Source organism: Dromiciops gliroides, chromosome 2 (genome assembly GCF_019393635.1).
Source record: "Dromiciops gliroides isolate mDroGli1 chromosome 2, mDroGli1.pri, whole genome shotgun sequence".
NCBI lineage: Eukaryota > Metazoa > Chordata > Mammalia > Microbiotheria > Microbiotheriidae > Dromiciops > Dromiciops gliroides.
In genome coordinates, this window is record NC_057862.1 from 72,440,826 (window position 1) to 72,463,151 (window position 22,326).

The 22,326-nt window shown below is 39.3% G+C and overlaps 1 protein-coding gene across 2 annotated transcripts in view; it reads right to left on the reverse strand.

Moving 5' to 3' along the window:
* The window catches only part of DRGX (dorsal root ganglia homeobox), a 48,548-nt gene extending 39,439 nt beyond the window's left edge, over positions 1 to 9,109 (reverse strand). Inside the window, exons 1-3 of one of the 2 annotated variants that reach the window (XM_043989341.1) lie at positions 9,053 to 9,109; positions 4,318 to 4,418; positions 2,091 to 2,192 (exon numbers count right to left, since the gene is read on the reverse strand). In XM_043989341.1, coding sequence (XP_043845276.1) covers positions 2,091 to 2,192; positions 4,318 to 4,418; positions 9,053 to 9,086 — 237 coding nt within the window. In that variant the 5' untranslated portion in view covers positions 9,087 to 9,109. The remainder of the gene's footprint in view (positions 1 to 2,090; positions 2,193 to 4,317; positions 4,419 to 9,052) is intronic. The other variant, XM_043989342.1, reaches the window with a different exon arrangement.
* Positions 9,110 to 22,326: the final 13,217 nt, after the last annotated feature.

Here is a 22,326-nt window from a genome sequence, read left to right on the forward strand (position 1 = left end):
AGCAATTGATTGGTTGACTAATGGCTTATATTTATATACACTGAGGTAGACTTTACAGATAGCATTCCTATTTTGAAGGGAAAAAAAACTAATTCAGGTTTAGTCACTTGTCCAGAGTCACTAACCCATATCTTCTAACTCCTACACCATACCTCTTTTCTCTATGCCTCTCTTCCTCTAAAAATAATTTGACTATAACAAAGGATTTCTGGCTTCCAGTATGACTTTCCCTCTTCCCATCACTCCATTCCTGTCAGTGACATTGCCTCGAATCACCTTCCCCAGTCCTTCCATTCTTCCCTTTCACACACTGGCTTACCATTGGAATCCTAGAACCTCACAGAGCCTGGTTTGGGCACCGACCACACCGGCAAGTTATCCTGCCCACATTGTCCCCCGATTATCATTCTCCTTCAACTCGGGTTTTTTTTATTTATTTAGTTGGCTTTTAATTGCACATATCAGCAAACGTTGAATAATGATTTTATCTATATTCTAAATTTAGGGCAGTTAAATGCAAAGCAAAATGCAGGCACTTTCTTGCGTCTTAATTGAATGAAGGTCACAGCTATAACAACATTTAATTGAGCCATTTTTCATTATCATATTTTAATGACTTTGCGCTGACAGTTCGCCGGCTTCTGAGGAAAGAGCATGATGAAGTCGTTTATTTCCCTATTTAGTTATTGTTTGACAACATCAGCTTAGATTAAGACTCTGCTTTAGAGTGCATTAATCATATTTGAATGAGCAAGGGGTACAAATGTAAACATTTCTCCCATCCTCGCTGATGCCCGTGTCCCACGCTAACGCAGACCAAACAACTCTGTGCATCCATTGTCTGTTTGCATAATAGCCAACAACAGCTCCCACAACAATTCCCGGCCTCTGATTGTTACCACCCCTATCTCACCCTTGCACCTTTCAGGGAGAAGTTATGATCTTCCACTTCCGAATGCTCAGTAATTGTCCCATTTATCTCAATTTGCAGTTCAGTCTTTAGGTAGCTATTGCCAAAGTGGCATTTTAAAAAAGGACCTATGGTATCCTGGCAAAAGGAGATTTTCATTTCCAAATAATAATCAGTTTAATTTGCCCGCATATGACCAATGATTCATGTTCAGATTTAATAATCAGGATCACATAATCTGATTATAGGGGAAATAATTTGTTTACAATCCCCAATTTACTGCTCTGAATTCCATTATCTCTATCCAGCCATTGGGTTTTAAGAGATACTAACATGACCCAGGGGAACAAAAGGCAAACCATTATATTTCCTACAATTAGATCTTTGCATAGCCTTAACCCCAAGCCCCTGCATAAAAAAGACTAGGAACAGCACACAAGAAACCCCATAAATAAAATGAATCCATCATTGTCCTCAAAGAATGGTGAGGCCCAGACAGCCTAGCTTTTAGCACATGCAGAGTTATTTGGGGTATCTCTTGCCCCTACCTATCTGCTGGGCTTAGCTTGTTTATGCCCGTAAATGTAATAAGTATATAGCTATTGAAAATAAGTCTCGGTGAGAGACTGTCAGCATGCCTGGTTCACTCTCCTCTTTGTGACTGCTTGCTTCTGCCATTTAAGGTTTTTATTTTATTGCAAGCACATTTTGAAGACTCTTAATTTTGAAGTATTCTGAATGTCAGGGCAAAGTCTGACTTGAAGCAACTTCTAAAAACCAGGAGAGACCCACTTCTCATTGGACTTGATGGCGCTCTATGGTGGACTAGCCCAGCCAGCCCTACAGAGTGGCCAGGGCTGCTTAGAGAATCACGTCTCAGCTTTTTTTTTTTCCCTCTCTCCAAAGCAAAGAAATGGATGTGCATTGATGTAATTTAGTACCTTAGAGACGCGGACAAATTAGTGTAGAACATTATCACTAGTTAATTATGAATGACCGATTAATCAACCTAATCTAATATTCCACATTATGTTGATGTTATTAAAGTGCATCATGAAAATGACAGATAGTCTTCATTTGCTTTCTTTGGCCAAATGTACACTCTGCATTCATGATGTCAAAAAAAAAAAGTTTGCCAGCTTTAATATTAGAGAGTTAAATAATTTAAAAGAATGTTTACCTGCACTCTGGCTTCTGTGAGGTTGATTTTCATGGCTAGCTCTTCTCTGGTGAAGACATCTGGATAGTGGGTTTGGGCAAAGACTGCCTCCAGAGCTTCCAGCTGATTAAAAGAGGAAGGTTTATTGATAAGAAACTGTGGAACAAGGACAGAAATAGGACTAAGGCAAAGGATGCTGAGGTATAACAGTGGGTTGCTATAGGAGTTGGAGAACCCATTAGAAGCATCTCCTTTGGTAGAAAGACAGGTTCCCAGCTCAAACAAAGGAAATTATGGTGAGGAAGGAGTTATCACAAAATGCCAGACTGCATCTAAAAACTCAATCACTTCAAAATACAGAAACAAGTCTCACTAATAATAACTTACATGTGTATAATGGAGGAGGGGAGGGAAGGGGTTACAAAGCTCTTTCACATCCATTATCTCTTAGAGAAAAATAATATATTAGAAAGGAATATAGAATATGGTTCAGTGGAAAGAGCATTGACTTTGGAGTCAAAGGACTCACTTCAAACCCTAGCCCTAATGTTTACTACCTACAGGTAGACATTAAGGGTTACACTCAGGCTATACAAAAGGCCTAATTTTGAGAAATATGATGGTTTGCTTTTTATTCCACAGAATGTGAATATCTTCTTAAACCCCAATGGCTGAAAACAAAAAACCCAGTGGCTGAAAAGAGATCATGGAATTCAAAGCAGTAACCTCTCTGGGCCTCAGTTTTCCCATCTGCAAAATGAAGAGATTGGGCTACTTGGCCTCTACGTTCCCTTTTAGCTCTTGATTCATGATCCTGTAGTCCTGGACTGGGGCCCTGAAGACCTGAGTTGAAACCTTTCCTATGGCACTAACTAGCTGTGTGACCTTGGACAAGTCTCTTTATTTCTTTGGGATTCAGTTTCCTCACCTATAAAAACAATGTGTTGGACCAGATGATTTCTAAGGCTCCTTCCATCACTAATATGGGTTTTGTAATGATGCTAAGGAGCAGATATCATGTTACTGTTCCTAAGAAGAAACCTGAACTTTGGAAGGGTAATGTGACTCTACTCATAGTTACACAGCTAGTAAGTAAAGGAGCCAAGGCTCAAACCCAGGTCTCCTGATTTTTAAAAGTCTAATGATCTTTCCAGCACTTTAGGAATGTGCCTGGTATACAGTAGGTGCTTAGTTAGTGCATGTTGCCTGATTTTTTTTTTACTAATTTCACTATGACAAGGTTAATTTTTTTTAAATACTGTTGAATTTTCTTTAAAATTCATAGAATTTAAAATCCAAGGGAAGCTTGTTGTGTGATGAGTACAATTTACTATATTTTTAACCCTTAGAAGAAGAGAAAGCATTTGCTGACATCTAAGCACTACTAATGTTCTCTCACAGTCCTTCTGGTTCTCATATACTATAAATCTAAAGCCATCCAAAATCTTTTTGAATGCTTGGATTTCCTTCCTAGTCACCACCACCTACCCACCTCCTCCCAGGAGATCAGCAAGTCTGTTCAAATGACCTTTTTTTTTTTATTTTTTTTTTTAGTGACTTGCCCAGGGTCACACAGCTAGTAAGTGTTAAGCGTCTGAGGCCGGATTTGAACCCAGGTACTCCTGACTCCAGGGCCAGTGCTCTATCCACTGCACCACCTAGCTGCCCCCAAATGACCTTATTTTTAAGCATGCCTAGTAGAGAGAGTGGTAAACTAGAAAAGAGAAGATCTGGTCACTAGCATATTAAACTAATTGTGAGATCTTAGGCAAGTCACAACCTCCCCCAAATCAACTTTTTTCCTATATCAAATGTGGAAACAATCCCTGCTATGACTTCTATCTTGTGTTCTACCTTGGGTTTTTTAGGGGAACAAATGAGATAATGCATGGGAAAGCACTTTGAAATTAACAAAGTATCATATAAATTTAAGAGGTCGTTCTCATTATTGTTACAACATAGGTCCACACTGCCTGGAAAGTAAAAAGCCACTGGTGAACACTTCCTTTATGGTCACCAAAAAAACCCCAAAAACCAAAAAACCAAACCTAAATAGATTCCAGTCAGCAATGAAAATGGTTCAAGGAAATGAAAAATTAGATTAGCAACATTAGCCCATCTAATTTTCCATTTTCTCTTTGAATAATACACAGATTCAGTCATTTTTCTTTATGTCTTTGTTGGGATAGAAGAGATAATGAGAACCTGGCCAAAAGACTCCTATAACTAAGGAAATGACACGAGGTACCTGCTGAAGAGTGAAAGTGGTCCTATTCCGACGTTGTTTTCTCCTTAAAAACCCATCATCAAAATCACCTGTGGTGTGGTTGCCAAAGGGTGCAGTGCCTACTGAGAACAGAGAGAATCCAAATTACAAGGAGAGCCCCCAGTTTCAAAATATGAGCCATAGGGGTGAAGGGGAGTTATGGCCCATTCATAGAGCATGCCCAAATACCCAGTGACCTTTCCCAAGTCCTACTCCTCAGCATGTGCAGAAACTATGTTTTTCTTATTCAAAGAGTTATTCTACCCTCCTGACCAAGAAGACCAGTTGTTTCTATTTCAAATACACCATGAAAAAAGTTATATGACCCAAGTTAAGGAGGTGTATTTATTGGGAAGCTGACAGGTATTATACTTATTTATGTACTTCTCATATCTCTCTACCTCCCGCAGACTGTAAACTTCTTGAATACAAGAACTCTGTCATATTTCTTCTTTGTACCCCTAATGCCTTACATGAGTAGGGATTCCAAAAATACTCATTGGATTGTTATTGGATTGGAGTCTAATTTACAAATTAAATTGAATTTGGAAAAGAAGCAAGAACCCTCTGGTACTTGCATCTTGTAGCACATCTGGCAAATACCAAGACTCCAGTTACCAGGTCCCTGACAGCATCTGAGCATTTAAGCTATCCCTAAATAATTGCTCATCTATTCTAAGGATAATTTCTTGTTTTCTCATATCTCTATATGTGGCAGGATTAGAGAGAGGAAAATGAACTTTTTAAAAACCCTCAGAATTATAGTGATTTATCTCTTTGAATATCAGCACTTTTTTAGGGTGAAAATGTATGAATGAATATTATTTACAACTTGTTACAATGCATCTGTTGCACCCTAATGGCTCTGTTACAACAAGTAACAACAAAAGGACTATCAGGATAATGGAATCAATGAACAAAATATAGTCTAAGATGGGGGTTCTTCTTCAAAGAAGTAGCCAGCATCAAGTAAAGACTTGGATAGTAAAAGCTCTGGGATTCCCTTCAAAAGGAAGAGGTTTGATTTTGTTTTCCTTTCTAAAGTATAGAAAGCTCCCAACAAGTTGGGGCCAAACACAGATCCAAATATGCCTGCAGACTTTCCAAATGTGTATTATTTATTTGTTAGTCCCTGATGGCTCCTTAGGAAAACAGGTAAGGACTTCTGCGATTACAAAAGGATTTTTCATTTGCCAACCTGGGTTATTATTATTAGGATCACTATTTATTAACTATCAAGGGTTTACCAGTCAAATTAAATGGACAACACAATTCAGAGGTGGCACATATCAGACAAGGAAGTAGTTAAATCTAAGATGTGAAAAATGTTTCCATTTTCCTTAATTCATCAGTTATAGTAGACCCTACGGTAGACCACAATGTATTTTGACACAGTACTCCCCTGACTTCTATTTACATGTTACTGCATATTCAAATTCTTCTTTAAAACAGCAAGCTAATTTACAAACATTTCTCCCCCTGGTTCATTCAAAATTTAAAAAGCAAAGCCTCATATAGTGCAGGGAGCGAAACATTCTCCTTTTGAAACAAAACAAATGCCAGTTATTTATGGTTCAGGAAGCCAAATAATTTCTTGAAACTAAATAATCAGTAAGTAATAATTATAGTCAAAGTTTCCGAAGAGTATGAAAAAATGGGAAAGGGGGGGGAGTGACTTGTTCACAATACTGGGACTTATTTTTCTGAAAATGTGCTTAGAGTGAATAACATGAATATATCCATATGTATGCGTGATGATGAAATAATTGTTCTCCTTTATATCCCACTTTGAGGTTTACAAACATTACACCAGGGACGTCTTCTGAACTAAAACACAACATATCAACCTTTGCCCTAAGAAATAAAGATAAATGGATAAAGAAATAAGATAAATGGATATTAATGCTCCAAATGCTGATAGTCAGTATCTGGCCCATGGTATCCACAGTACATTTTCCCTATACTAACTTAACCCATTTTGCTCCATTTTGCAAAATTAAGAAGTGAATAAATTTGCATAAAAGTGGGAAATGATTTTAAAATACCTACTTTTCTATCCCGTGGTTCAATTTTATTCAACTTAACAAACACCTATTAAGTATCTACTATATGTAAATTTCTGGACTAAGTGCCGGATCAGAATGGACAGGGGAGCAGAAGGAAAAAGGAGGCTGATGACAGGAAGAGGGACATCATCAAAGCCCACAGCTTTTCCTTCTTCCAGAGAAAGTTACAGTGCAACCAATTAACCAGTCAGCTAAGGACTATCCTCTATGCAGCATCTGTCTTCGCTCTAAGTTTATGAGGCTTGGTCAAGAAATAAGAGAAAGTTAGTGTTGAAATGGACAAAATATGAATTATGGGTGGTTTTCTATCTTGGGCCACAAAGGAATTCAATGTTCACTGTTTGCCAGGGACTTGTACCCTCTTCTTCAGTTTTCACCAGAATGCTAGGTTATCAGTTTGTAATTGTTCCAAGCCTAGGCAGGTGTTTAAGAGCAGAACAAGGCACATCTGGTCAGCCACTCAGTTAAATACAAACCTTCCCCTGTGTCTTTACTATATATTTTTTCTGGGCACACTGGCTTGGCTTTATTTCTTTGAGAACTTAGTGTGCAAATATGTTTCGTTATAAAAGGCATGTACACATGTGTGCGCCACAGGATATGCTGTGCACATCCCAAAGCGGGAATGTTATTAAAGTTCGTCTTGCTCTAATAATCTCTGGCTTGCTGAGATGAAAAGTCACTAAGTTAGCCTCAACCTAACAAAACCAATGTATGAAGAAGCCACTTGTGCCATAGTTCCATATTTTTAAAAAATTAATAATAACAAGAGAAAGTGTGAACATTTTCCCTCTGAAACCTTAGTGGATTAGTGATTCATTCTATTCTATATGTCCCCTCAGTTCTCCCCCTTCCAATAGGAGTGCCAAATAACTGGTAAGATAACATTCTCACATCATGTATTTTCCATGCCATTTGAAAAAAGAATAACTGTGTTGCAGAAAGTGGGTTTCAGGTTATTAAAGCTTTAACAACTTTGAAAGAAGTTGTGAAAATGGCTCAACCCTTAGACTGATAGAGCTTCTTTTCACCACTTACCTCACAGGACTGTGGCAAGGAAAGCACTTTATAAGCTTGAAAGTGCTGTGTAAACATGAGTGATTAGTCATAATAAAGAAAATAATAATAAAAAGTCTCTTCTATTATGTGATCATATAAAACACTTGCCCTCATTCAGTTAAAAGCATACCCCCAAAATACTCACTCATTGCTAGAGGAAGGCTGAATTTTGACTATCTGGACACACATGCATACACACAGGCAAGGTTTCAGCAGGATGTTTACAATCAAGTACAGATACCATACAAAGGCATCAGCTGATAGCAACATCTGTTTCCACCTTAAAGGGCAGGCATCTGAAGATGACAACTCACCTCCATCTCTTTAAAGGGGGAATGAGGCAAAAGTTGCAAGTATTAAACAGTAGTTTCTTAAGAAACAACAGCGAAGCCCTTAGGCAGCTGTAAGTATCTGGGAAGCCACTGTCCATGTTCTGTTGAAGGGAACAGAAGCTAAGAAGGAATGCTTTGCATGTTTCCTATAACATTTCAGGGAAGGGATAGTAGGCCAAGCTGCACTATTGTGCAGCCTTATCCTTATGGACTGTTCTCCAATCATTTAAAAGAAAAGAAAGAAAAGAAGGCCTCTTTTTCACATACACCTCTCAAATTAAGGGTTCGTTTTCACCTGTTTATAATTTGTCCATGGATCAGCACCTACAATGGAAACTGACCAAGTTCAAGGCCTTGCCCAGCCTTATTTTTCTGCCCCATGGCCTCAACCCCACGCAATCATCAGATGGCTAATATGATTATAAATTCTCAGCACAAAAGCTACAAAAAGCTTTGAAACCCCATACAACCTTTCCCCAACTCCTCTGCCCTAATCATTTTACAGAATGTTGGTAAAATAACATTAAAGATTTATGCTGCCCCTTTGGCTTCGGGGAGGAGCCTAGGCGGGTTTAGAAAGTCCCCCGATTAGAGGCGTGACACCAACATCTGTGCAGCGAGGGGGGAATAGGCTTTTCCTCCATAGCCTGGGGGCTGAACTGTGGGCTCTCTCCGCAGAGGGGAGGCAGGTGGCAAAATGTCACTCTGAGGGGGGGAAAGAGAAAGAGGAAAAGAAGAGAAAGATGGAAAGAGTAAAGGAAGGACAGGAGGTAGAAAACGATGAGCAGCGAGGAAGGAGGGAGACAAGGAAAGAGAGCAGAGAGAAAGAAAAAGGAAGGAGGGAGGGAGGGAGGAGGAAAAAAGAAGGAAAAAGGAGGAAAAAGGAAGGAAGGAAGGGAAAAAGGAAAGAAGGAAGGCGGGAAGGGAAGAAAGACAAGAGAGATCTGGGCACCACAATCCCAAGAAACATCTGAACAGCTAGCACAACACTTTTGGGGAAAAGAAAAACTCAAAAATGATCCAACAGCCGCTATTCCAATTCTCTTACCATTTCTCAACCTGTCACTGCTATCGCTTCTCTTGCGATTTCTCTTAAGTCTTAGGACCTTACAAGGGTCTTGAAGCAAACTAGCCCTGCTGCACCACCCCCACCCTCCCCCCAAAAAATACATACTCTCCAAACATATCCTCTCCCGTTCCCCTCCAGACCCACAAAGTTGAGGTTTGAGCTTTCACGCGATCCGAGCCGACAACACTCACCCTCTAACTGCGGAGGACAGTGGAAATAAAACATTGCAAACTGGGAAGCAGGTTCGGGCTGGGGTGCAGGGCTGCAAGGCAAACAACAGAGGTATTTTCTTTCCTATACTTCTCTTCTGCCTCCCCGCCCCCTTGCTCTGCCCCACCCCCGCCCCCCGCCCCCTTTCAGTCTGAAAGTGAAAGGCTCAAGGCAACCCCCAAACTGTACCACTTCTGTGTGACACCCCTGAATGGGACTGGAGGCAAAAAGGGAACTTCTCCCCACATTCTCCAGCCCATACAGGGTCGTTGTTTCTCATTGATGAGACATAGTTACCTTTTCTGCCCCCTCCCCCGAATTTCAAACTTGAGGATTATCCACTTAACGGAATTTGTCTATGCATTCATCCTTCCGTAGGAGTCCAAGAGAATGGACGCTTTCTTTCTTTCATCCGTACATCTAACTCCCTAGGCAAATATCTCCAACCCAAAGTTCCCCCCTCCTCCCCTTCCCCCTCCCCCGACTCCCGCGAGGGAGGGCAGAGACAGACATACAGTCTTCAGTGGGGGCGGACAAAACCAAGAGACAAACACCAAGACCTAACAGTATTATCTCTTCTAAACTAATAGGAGCAGACAGCAGCAGGGAAGAGTCTCCTTTCCTTTCCTTCCTCATACTGTGGCTCTCTTCATTTCCAACGGTGTCGAAATACATCCTGGAAATCCGGTTCCATTTGACAAGCGGTTTCTGTTAAGTAACTAATATTAAACGTATGGGGGGCGGGGGGGGGGGGAAGAGAGAGAGAAAATAAAAATGAGGCGCCCATACCTAATGCGAGTAGAAACGAAAGCACCAGTGGGACATCTAGGCAGCGTAAGGAGCTGGGAATTGTCGGCTGCAGTCACAGAAGGACTCTACAGAGTTCGGGAAGTGGCCAGATGTCTTTATATCTGTCTACAGCATGATCTGCCTCTCAGCACTTGCCTTTATAATCTCACGCATAATTGGCCTTAATCTGATTATTTCCAGCGCTGTCTACAGTGAGTAACTTGGATAGGTCTATTGGGCCTTACAAATGGCCCACGTGGTGTTAAAAAAAAAAAATCCGTCATTTCTCAGCAAACATCAGGAATGTTGGTTGTTTTTCACCCCCCCCCCATAACAAACAAGAAACAAACAAAACATTATTCTATAAACATTTCTATTTCTCCGTGCTCCCTCGGCCCCCTGTTCAGCTTCCTTAGACTGAAACCTTATTTAAGGGGGAGGGAGGAGGGAGGGAGATAGATAGATATTTATATAGAGATTTTTTTTTTTGGTACTTGCTCTTGTGGCGAAGGCCCAGCGGTTCCCGGATTGGAAATTGACAAAGCGCCGGTAATTGCCCGCCGGATGGGTTTTGGGGGGACGCTTTGCACACGACTTCCCTTTCCAAGCGATCGTACAAAAGGAAAGTTTGATTTTGTTCTCAGCAAGGGGTCCCTGGATTTATGCTCGCTTCCAGTCTGCAAATGATATGCGGTGGGACCCTTCGCAATTACTTTTAAAATGCATCCGAGGCAGACACTCAGCGGAGAGAGACCGCCCTTCCCTCTGCCTGGGTGAAAATTAAACTCTAAAGTACCGAGCTGAAATTTTCAAGTCAGGGGCGCGGGATTGGATCAAATCACATAAACTGCAAAAAAAAGCAAGTCTAATGGCGTATAATTGGTTCTGTAATAGCATTACACAAGGATAATAGCCTGTTATGGCCCCCTGCACTATTAAGTGCTTCCCTGGCGGAAAGCCTTTATGATATTAAAGGGGGAATATAATGATATTTTGGTTATTAAATGCGTGTAATTAATTTATGCACCACTGAAAATAAAGTTGGTATTATGACCCACTCAAGATGCATCAGAAGATGCAAGTCAGACAACTGTTGATAAGTTCTGGTGTCTATGTTTCGTCTAGACTGCTGATTTTATTTTGGGACAATTGCTTCTTGGACAGACTACACAAATTGAATATTTTATAAACATTATAATGTTCTGTGCAGCAACCGAATAAAGGCGAAGGAGCCCCGCAAGGTCTCGGAATCCTGGCGCGATCTTAAAGACACAGTATTTGGAACAAAAGAAATCGCGTGTCCTGCACCCATGTGTGTTTCTGGGATCGTGGGGAGTGAGACCGCCAAGCAGTTGTTTGCCGCTTTGGCATACACGGTGGACCCTTTGAAATAAGAGCTCATGGGAATGTGCGGTTTAATTTAAGACCATTTGGTGGGGTTTCGGATCGAGGCGCGCCCTCAGCGAAGAAAACAAACTCGGCTTGACCTGGGGGAAGGTTGACTCCTCTGCTCAGAAGAAACAGTTTAAAACTCTTCCTCCGGTAGGAAATGGGCAGGTGGAGTGGCGTGTGAATGCCACATTCCAGGAGATTTCAAGCTGTGTGGGGCAAGGATGGGACACCCTTCATTAATCTTTCCTGAAGATGAACTTACATTCAGTCAAATTGGCAGACTGGAGAGAGAGCTGAGCAGCCGACAAAGGTTTGGACCACAAGCGAGTAACTTAACTTCCAGGCTTCCTACTTCCTTGTGAATGGGCCCGCGATGCGTTCTTTGGTAGTCTGTCTTCTTCCCCACCAAAAGGAGCTAAGAAAAGGGATTGCACCGCCATTCTTAAACTCCAGAGACAGGACCCGTTCAGTAGGGGCTCTTAGAGCCAAAAGCCTAAATCACCCCCGCCCCCAGAGGGGGTGAAATGAGCACCTGATCACTACAACCCTTAATAAAATAGTCATAACTTCATTATAGCGCTCTTGGGGCTTGTTCGTCTTACGGGGGTAGGCGTGGGTGGAAGACAGAGTTGCCCCCTCTCTAGCAGTCTACAGCTGGGCGATTTCCACTTATTCTCGGCGTCCTAAAGACTCAGATGCTTGTATAACAAGGCTGAGCGCTCTGAGTCCTTGCTTTAAAAGACGCACGCTATTGTATGTGCATATAAATTACTAAGACCTTCATTAGTTCCTTTTTCTGAACGACAGGTTCGCTCCAAGTAACCGGGACCGGTGGGCAGCTAAAGGAGAAAGATGAACGGTAGTATTTCTACCATTAGTATTCTACCATTTGTAGGTAGTATTTCTTAATCATAATTTACTCTTGAAAGTGTTTAGTGTTGCTGAAAAGTTATCTCAACAAAAGTCAACAGCGTTCCCAGGATCATCTAGTTCAGTACCCTGGACAGAGCCACCCGTCTTTTCCCTTTTACTTCGCTGTCCTAAGTCCTTGTACTGAGTAGCCGAAAGGGGGGGAAGAGAGACTGCTGAAGCAGTTTGCATAACTTCTTAGAGGGAATAGTTAAACTCGTAGACATTATTTCATACATTAATCTAAGTTCCTCTTTTTTCCCCCTTCTCTCTTTTGGGAAACTTATCTGAATTTTTCGCACCGTATTTAATCCTTGCCTTTGTATTGAAATATCAAAGTGCCAATTTACATGCTGAAAACAGATACTTCCAGAAAATTCTTTTTAGTCTTGTTTCTGAAGTTTTTGAGACAACCAAAAGACTTTTGCCCCTCCAGCAGCTCCGAGCTTTCGCTTTCAAGGGAAACACGACACAAGTGTATGTATGCCCAGTCATTTCCCCTTAGGGTCAACAAATCTTTCACTTAAAACAGACCACAACTCGAAAGGCTCCGAATCTGTTTCCCCTGTAGTCTCTGGCCCCTGTAGATCACCCCACTCCTCTGGTGAAACCCGCTACGGTGGGTAATCATTTTTTCTTAACCTTCAAGTTGAATTCACCCCCTTTTGGGGGCGGGATGGAAGGAAGAAAACGACACCAAAGTTCAATTTCTCTCTGGCTTTACAAACACTCAGGACCCTACACAAGATCTGATCAGTATTTTCTCTACCTGGTCACAAAAAGGGGGTGCTGGTAACTAAAAGGTTATTTTTCCTTTATTCATCTGCAATAAAATGTATTTTCCAATTAGCCAAATTTGCCGATTTGTCCCGCTTGGACACTCTTATAATTTATAACATAAAAGTGTACTTTCTTTATCTAAAGACCAAGGTGACTGCTTTTAATTTTCTCTAACCTCTTTACACTTGATGTTCACCAGACTCATCATGTTAATTGGCTTCATATACGGATCATCAGTTTAATGAAGAAATAAATCCTTTGTTGCTTTATGCCCCTCTGTTTTAACAGTGATTGCTTTAATGAAGAATGTGACGTGTTCCCAAATCAAAACTGCAGGAGACATTAGAGTGTGGGGTTTTTATACTATGAGTGAAATGCTTATTTAAAGTTAAAACCATGAAAATGTAGTATTTCATCAGATCTCTTTTCCCCACCCCCACCCCCAGTTATAATGGGAAGCACTATCCAATTCTCTAGAGCCAGCAAAGAGAAAAGAGACTGTGCTCTATTCTTCAGTGTACTTTATGCCTCTGAAAGATCAAAGGTAATTATTGTATTTAATATAGAATGTCTTGTTAGCATCTTCAAATTCCCATCAGGAATCATACCCTAGCTAATAAATAGGACTGTGTGAGTTCATCTTCTACCTAACATATCAGAGAGGTAAGAGGGAAAATTGGCAGAGGGTTGTTTGCTTTAAGTAATATATTTTTTTAATTACAAAACTACAGAATGGGGATGGGGGCATAGCTCTGGAATTTGCAATTTGGGGTGGCTTTTTAAAGAATAGGCCTAATTAGAGAAGACAATTGCTAGTCCAAAGACCTAGGGCATAAAAGAGAAAGTATTGGCACTGTGCTGATAACAACAGGCTACAACAGCAGACTTATAAGGACCAAAACAAATGTAATCAGAGGATGGTGATATGAGTTATATATCTCTAGTATCAATTAATAAGGAAGTAATCTTGATTTCTCTAATGGGTATTTGATTTTTCTAATTTTAGTATTGCTTCATAGAAGAAAAAAATCACAAAAAATACTAAGAGTAGGCAAGGGGGGGTGGGGTTTGCTCCTGGGAAATCGTAAAATTTAAGTCTCTCCTTGTCTTTTAGTTAGATTAAACGTCCTTTAAAATTGTTACCTAAAAAGTTTTCTGTGTTACAACAGACATCAAATCTTGAGAAAATTAAAATGATTCCAAGCTCAGTTTTGTTGTTTCAAACACTTGTTCCTTAGTGGCATTTACTTCTAATCTTGCATTCAATTTTTAGGAATTTTGAAATCTTTTAAAATATCTTAGCCACCCAAATAAGTATACAAATGCTAAACTTACTTAACATCTCAATTCTCTAGAGTGGAGCAATCAAAAGAGATTTTCACCAAGCTCCCTAAAAACATGTTTGACAGGCAATTTCAGTGCATAGAAGGAAGAATGGTTTTATTCTTATAATACTATGGCAAAAGTAAATATATTACACCAATTGGTCATTGAAGTTTAGATGGGGAAATCACTACTGAATTCCTAATAAAGTATTCTGGAAGGGCTCAGGTAATTTATCATTATATACTCTAGTATTAATAATTTAATAACAATGCCTTATATTTGAATAAGGCTTTATAGTTTATAAATCACTTCCACATACATTATCTCTTTTGATCCCCAAGACAACCCTATGAGGTAGGAAGATTATGCATCATTATCCCAATTTTATAAATCAGGGAACTAAGAGTCAAAGGTGACATCTAAGAAGAGAAAGATCCAGTTCAAGAACAAGGGTCTTTTGAATTCTTTGGGGTTTTTTTAAAGGTCACCTGTCGTTCCCTCTAAAATGTACAACATATGTGTTTTGTATACATGTGCACATATGCATCACTACTTTTAGTTTGGGAAATTTCTAATTACAGCTTTGGTTAGTCACCCAAATAGGATGAGGCCCAGAGTGGTTAACTGGAATTCCAAATAAGCAAAAGACTTCTGAATGGAAATATGTGTGTGTGTATGTATCATGTACGTAGATAGTTATATATCTATAGATATAAGTATTTATAGATTTGGATATCAGGGGATGGACCCACATTTTGTTACCAGGGAAATTCCATATATTTCATTATTTGTATTATCATATAAAGTCAATGGTGGCTTATTAAATGCAGGACAGCTTTAAATGATTTTATCTGCTACTTCCTAAATAGTACATATTTGAACATGAATCTATAGGATAAATATGTCTCCAGCAGTCCACATGAGCTTAGCTCCTTAATAAGCTGAGAAATCTACTTAAGTCTGCATAATTCCATATGGAGCTTGTAGCCACATTAGCACCTTACAATAAATAATACTTTCTGCTGACTCCTTGATAGAAAACTGTGATATAGCTAGCTGAGTGTTATGACAAACTCCTTCTGGCCCTTTCAGTAATAACATCACTGCTATCACCACTGTCACCACGCCTCCCTACCAAATGGGCGCCGAGGACATATGTCCAGAGCTGGAAGGGACCTTAGAGATTATCTAGTTCAACTCTCTCATTTTTCAGATGATGAAACAGGCTCATAGAGTTTACATGACTTGACCAAAGTGACACAGGTAGCAAGGCTTGGGTTCAAGCCCCAGTCCTCTGACTCCAAGTCGAGAGCTTTTTCCTATACATTATCACCTTTTACTAAATTCCATAAGATGAATACCTTTTCTACTAAATTCCATTTCATTACCAATGATATTACAAGGTGGCTTTTCAAGGCACTCCCTCCTCACATTCCAGATAAGAATTATACTAACCATTATTAAGAGATAGAAATTATTGGTTCAAATTTTACCAACATTAATACTAAATTACCTGAATATGAGAGCTATCTGTCACTGACATGTACCAAAACCAGTACGAGAAAAAAATTATGTGTGTGTGTGTGTGTGTGTGTGTGTGTGTGTGTGTGTGTTAGACTCAGCGTGGTATAATAGGAAAAATGTTTTACTTGATTCCAGATACCTTGGCTTTAATCCCACCTCTGACACTAGCTATGTGAACCTGAGAAGATAATTTTAACCACTCTCAGCCTCAGTTTCCCCATCCATAAAATGAGAACAATAATTATACTTCCTACTTTACATGGTTATTGTGAGAAAAGAGTTCTGTAAACTTCCAAGCACTTTATAAATGTAAGATATCATTTACCTGCAGGAAGCACAGATCCAATCAATTGGACTTGGGCAAAGACTTTTACTAGATGTTTTCCCTCTTTAATTGGAAGAATATCAAGTCTCAATTCAAATGCCTCTTCCTGCAAGAGGCCTTTCCTGATTCCCCGCAGTTGTTAATCCCCTTCTCCAAAGAAAATACTTTATATTTATTATTATTTGCCTATCTATTCACATGTTGTCTTGTAGCTTCCTTTGTTTAATAAAATGCAAGTTCCATGAGGGGTCAGAGATATTCTCATTTTTGCCCTTGTACTTCTAATACCCAGCATGCTTCTAGGCACATGATAAGAAGATAATAAAAGCTTGTTGTCTTCTGGTGTTGATTTTCAATTGTCCTAAGAAGTCTTGAATGAGATGAAACAACAAGGACCACAAGACAAATTTTCTCTGCACACTAAAAAATCTAAATTAATTCACTAACTAGCCTCTGGAAAGTATCATGAAGTGCTTTAAAGGTTGGATCCTTTAAAAGGTGCTTAGTCCACCACTGGTGCTCGATAAATATTAAATAATAAAACAAGTGTTCCTTCTGAAATGAATATTGGAGGAGTGATATTAGCTTGCTACATGAATTATTAGTTGGCAATACTAAAGCTATTCACTTACTAACAGGGCCAGATTGTAAACTAGGCAAGATTGCCCTTACCACCTCTGGGAACATCCCTGCTGCTCCCTCTACCTGAAACGCCTTCCTCCCTCCTCTCCAACTGCCCCAGTTCTACGTGTCCTTTCAAGGCCCAACCCAAGTCACATGTCCTCCCTCAACCATGCTAAACCACAGTGATCTCTCCCTCTTCTGAATCCCCAGAGTACTTACTGTTTCTAATCACTCATTAGGCACTCAGCATAGACTGCCTGGGGTTGTTCTTTAATACCTCAAATAAAAGTGCTGGGTTGTCAGATTGCTAAAAATTAAAGGTGGGACTTATGTCATATTTCAGTAAGCAAAAGGCAAGGCAAATCATAGGACTTTGGTAGTTTCTCACAATATGATGTACACTGGTGATTCAATAAAGCAGATCAGTCAATCAACAAGCATTTATTAAACACCTGCCACATGCCAGGCACTGTACATGATACTGGAGATATAGTCCTTGCTCTCCAGGAGTTTACCTTCTAATAGGAGGTTGCCTTCTGTTTTTGGTTTTTTTTTTTTTTTTTTTTTGCAGGGCGAGGGTTAAGTGACTTGCCCAGGGTCACACAGCTAGTAAGTGTTAAGTGTCTGAGGCCGGATTTGAACTCAGGTCCTCCTGAATCCAGGGCCGGTGCTTTATCCACTGTGCCACCTAGCTGCCCCTGGAGGTTGCCTTCTAATGGAAACATGAACTTATACAATTATGTTCAAAACATACAAAGCAGCTCTAAAAATAAACAAATAGGAGTAGCTAGGTGGTGAAGTGGATAAAGCACCAGCCCTGGATTCAGGAAGACCTGAGTTCAAATCCAACCTCAGACTCTTGATGTTTACTAGCTGTGTGACCCTGGGCAAGTCACTTAACCCTCATTGCCCCACAATAAACAAACTAACTAATTAATTAATTAAATGAATGAATGAACTAATGAATTAATGAATGAATAGGTAGATAAATGAATGAATGAATGAATAGACAAATAAACAAGTGAATGAATGAATGAATAAATAGGTAAGTAGATACATAAACGAATGAATTAATAAGTACATAAATGAATGGATGAATGAATGAATAAAGAAATTAATAAATAAATGAATGAATGAATAAAATAATAAATAAAAACAAAAAAATAAACATTACTAAGGCAAAGGCACTAGAAGCTGAAAGAACCAGTGATGGGTTTCTGCAGAAGGCAGCATATGAGCTGAGTCATGAAAGAAACCAGGGACTCTGAGAGACAGAGATGAAGATGCAAAATATTCTGGGCACAGGGAACAAACAGTGCAAATGCAGAGAGAAGAGACAGAGTTTCTTGTACAAGAAAGCAACTATGGTGGTACTGTAGAATTTGGTATGGGGATTAATGTGTAATAAAGCTGGAAAGGGACTGGTTGGGAAGAACTTAAAATGCCAAACAGAGGAGTTTATATCTTCTCCTAGAGCCAGTGGAGAATTTATTGAGTAAGAAGTAGGTGGAAGTGGCATGGTAAGACTTGCATTTTTGGCAAATCACTTTAGATGCATATATGGTTGAATGACCAGACACCCAAATGATTCATAATTAATGGATCAATGTTAACCTAGAAGGAAGTTGCTAGAATGCTTCCCTAGGCTTCATCTTTGGCCTTGTTCTATTCAATATTTTATCACTTAGTCAAATAAAGGTATAAAAGATATGTTTGTTAAATTTGTAAATGACATGAAGCTTGGCGGCATGCTAATACATTGCATTACAGACTTGGAATTCAAAATAATCTGGACAGGTCAAAATTATGAGTCAAATCAAATCAGATGAAGTCTGATAGACATAAAGAAAAATCTGACTTTGGGATCTAAAGTATCAATTGCATAAATCCAGCATAAGTGAGGCATACCAAAGAATGTGGATCCTTCCAACATGGTTGAAACCATCCTTGATTTCTCTGGCTGTCCACCTGTCATCCCTATTTCTTGTCATGTGACCAGCTCCTCTTCTCTTCCTCTCATACAATTCCTTGAAGACATCTTTTACTCCTGTTCCTATTCAGAGTTCTTCACAGATTATTTGTTGCAGCCTGCTCACGCTCCTCCTACACCTCTCCATTTCCCTCTTCATAATGGTCACTTTTAACTCTTTGGAGGAAGTTATATTTCATGTCTCAGTTTTTATCATGTCATGATTTGCATAAATTGTATTATATAGCAACACTGATAGAATGTTAATACTAAAAAGGTGGACCTTTGCTTTTATGAGAAGCTTGGGATCAATGAGGAAGTTCTGCCATCTCCCAAAAGCAATGGAGTCCAATCTGCTCTTCTGTTCAACTCTGGACTCAACTGTCTGCTAAGATATACATATTTATGGACAAACTCTAGAGGGTGTCGATCCAAATGCATATTGAAATCTGGGCAAAGATATTCCTTATTTACCTTGTCTTTCTTGTATGGACAATCAGGTCAAATTCCTTTGAGATAGAGCACAGGGGCAGCTAGGTGGCGCAGTGGATAGAGCACCGGCCCTGGAGTCAGCAGTACCTGAGTTCAAATCCGGTCTCAGACACTTAACACTTACTAGCTGTATGACCCTGGGCAAATCACTTAACCCCAATTGGTCTCACTAAAAAAAAAAAAAAAGAGAGAGAGAGAGAGATAGAGCATAGATCTCTTCTAGGAGACTGCAATTTTCTGGTTTTTGATGCAATCAGCATATCATACACAAACAGGAGCATCTGAATGACCTCACCATCCATAGAGAATCCATCTTCAACCTGAACTCTGCATTGGAGCTCTTCTACCTTAGTGTCAGATACCTTTTTAGGACTCTCCTAATGCTTATTATCAGAGGGTCATTGAACAGGCTTATTTCTACAGTTATGTGTTCCAAAGCATATGAATGATTTTTATGTATAAACAGGACACACCTTGGAAAAGAACTTGTAAGGCAATGTTTTGTTTTACTGAGTCCAAAAGGGTTTTTGTTTGGTTTTGTTTTTTGTAATCAACAAGCAAAAAAGTAAAATGGAATCTTATATTTTCTACATATTTCAGTTAATTGCATAATTGTAAAGATGTAGTCCAATTTTCAATACTGTGTTGAATATCACTTGGGAAACCCTGACTGATGCCTATGAATATCCTCATTAAGGATTTCCTCAGTGCATGTATAGATAACTCTCATAAAGATTTTGTATGGATAGGAGAGTAGGTGGGTTGTGTATATAGCATACATATATGTGTGTATATGTACATATATACATATATATTGGTCCTTGTTTTCTCAATCACCTTTTAAAAAATTATAATTAAGATATGAGGTTTTTTCTTTAACCTTGGTATTTGGTATTCTCCTCTACTTGGGTTATCTTGTATATTAATGATTTCACAATTGTATTGCTTTCAAGACATATCTCAGGGGACAGCTAGGTGAGGCAGTGGATAAAGCACCAGCCCTGAATTCAGGAGGACCTGAGTTCAAATCCAGCCTCAGCCACTTGACACTTACTAGCTGTGTGACCCTGGGCAAGGCATTTAACCCTCATTGCTCTGCAAAAAAAGAAAAAGAAAAAGAAAAATCTCCATATTTCCTTGCTTACAACCTGCTACTTTTCCCATCTTTGTTCTCTTCAGTGCCAATTCCACCCTTTCTTTTGTTTGTTTGTTTGTGGGGCAGTGAGGATTAAGTCACTTTCCCAGGGTCACACAGCTAGTAAGTGTCAAGTGTCTGAGGCTCGATTTGAACTCAGGTCCTCCTGAATCCATGGCTGGTGCTTTATCCACTGCGCCACCTAGCTGCCCCTATTCCACCCTTTCTATAAGCACATCGAGAATCCAATGTTAAGATACAAGTGTGGTAGTCCAAGGAGAAAATAGTTTTTCAAAATAATTTTTGCAAATATTTTCCATTTTTCTTCTGTTTATCATCTTCCTTCCATCATTCTTGAATGCTCTTGGGATGACTTGACTTAGTAGGATATCTTGCCAAGCTTTCTTTATATTGGTTTTACCCTCCACTGTTCCTGCTTTATGAAATGAGATTGTTTCATAATCATCCATTATCCTTCATAAGATTTTACAAACACATTTATATTCTAAATCTTCATTGCCTTTGCCAAATATCCCTCTCTGTTTGGCAAATAAGTCAGATGTTTGCTGACTAAGACACTTTCTGGGCTCTTTTGGTCTCCAATTAATTTGCATTGCTTAAACTTCTAGATAAAATTATTATTGTTGGTATCAATTTCTGCTGTCCCTTTGCCATTTTTATTATTTTCAGTTACTCGTTTAAATAGTTCAGGGTTAAGTTGTTTTGCTTTTAGACTACATAGGTTTCATTATTATTCTCTCCTTGTTTTTACTAATTCTGATCTTAGTTCTGACAAATCAGTGGTATAATTGCACACAGATAGATGACTCAGGGACAAATCTCACATTAATAACAAGTCTTTTTCTGTCTTAAAATAGTGTCTATTTTTTTCATGCTTTTATTTAGTGTTTTCTGGGTTCTTTGCAAATTCTTTTTCATGAAAAAAAGGGTTTGTGATAGAAATGTGAAGCTTCTGTATACAGTCTTTAACTTCCCTTCTTCCCTCTTCCTGAACCATGCTTTCCCACATATTTCTTTCCCAAACTTAACATTTACCAGCTTTAGCTTAAAGTCACCAAGTATCAAAGTGTGTGCTGATTTAATTTGGAGGGTCTTAACAAGTTCTTCACAGAATTTCCCACCACTTCATCCCCAGCAACCATGTTGGTACATTTGTTGTTGCTCAATCATTTTCAGTCATGTCTGATTCAGTGACCCCATTTGGGGTTCTCTTGGCAAAGATACTGGAGTGGTTTGCTACTTCCTTCTCCATAGTGTTAGTATATGATGTGCAGGGGAACCTAGGTCATACAGCAGACAAAGCACTGGCCCTGAAAGCTGGATAGATCTGAGTTCAAATCTGATCTCAAACAAGTGTGATCCTGGGCAAGTCACTTAACCCCAATTGCTTTCTCTAGTCATCCTGATGTATATCTTGCCACTGGACCCAGATGGCTCTGGAGGAGAGAGTAAGGTTGGTGACTTTGCACAGCCCTCCCTTCCTTAAATCCAAGTCACTGCAAGTCATGACATCACCCCAATGTCACAATCCTCTTTGAGAACAAAGGACCAACAACAATATAAGCTATAATTATTTCCATGCTGGTCTTTTTACAAATAATTATCAGTACTGCAATACATAATGACCAAATATCTCATGAAATAATGTTACTATTGCCTTTAGGATTGCAATATAAATCAGGGGTGTGCTGGTAAATGTTTAATATCTGGGATCTCAAGAGGGGGGAAAAGAACACATACCTCTTTAAATTTAATCTGAATTATTAACACTTTCTTAAGTCTAAACAATCAATAAAACAATAAATCAAGCTCTAATTTGTAGCAATTTCCTGTTTCTGAGGTGTAAATGATTATACTGAAAATTTAACAATCAGCTAGCAATCTGTTTAGAGCTATCTTCAGCATACCTAACAATGAAACCCACTGTACAAACTCCTTTCTCCTTCTCTCTGAAGAACATCTCCTGGGA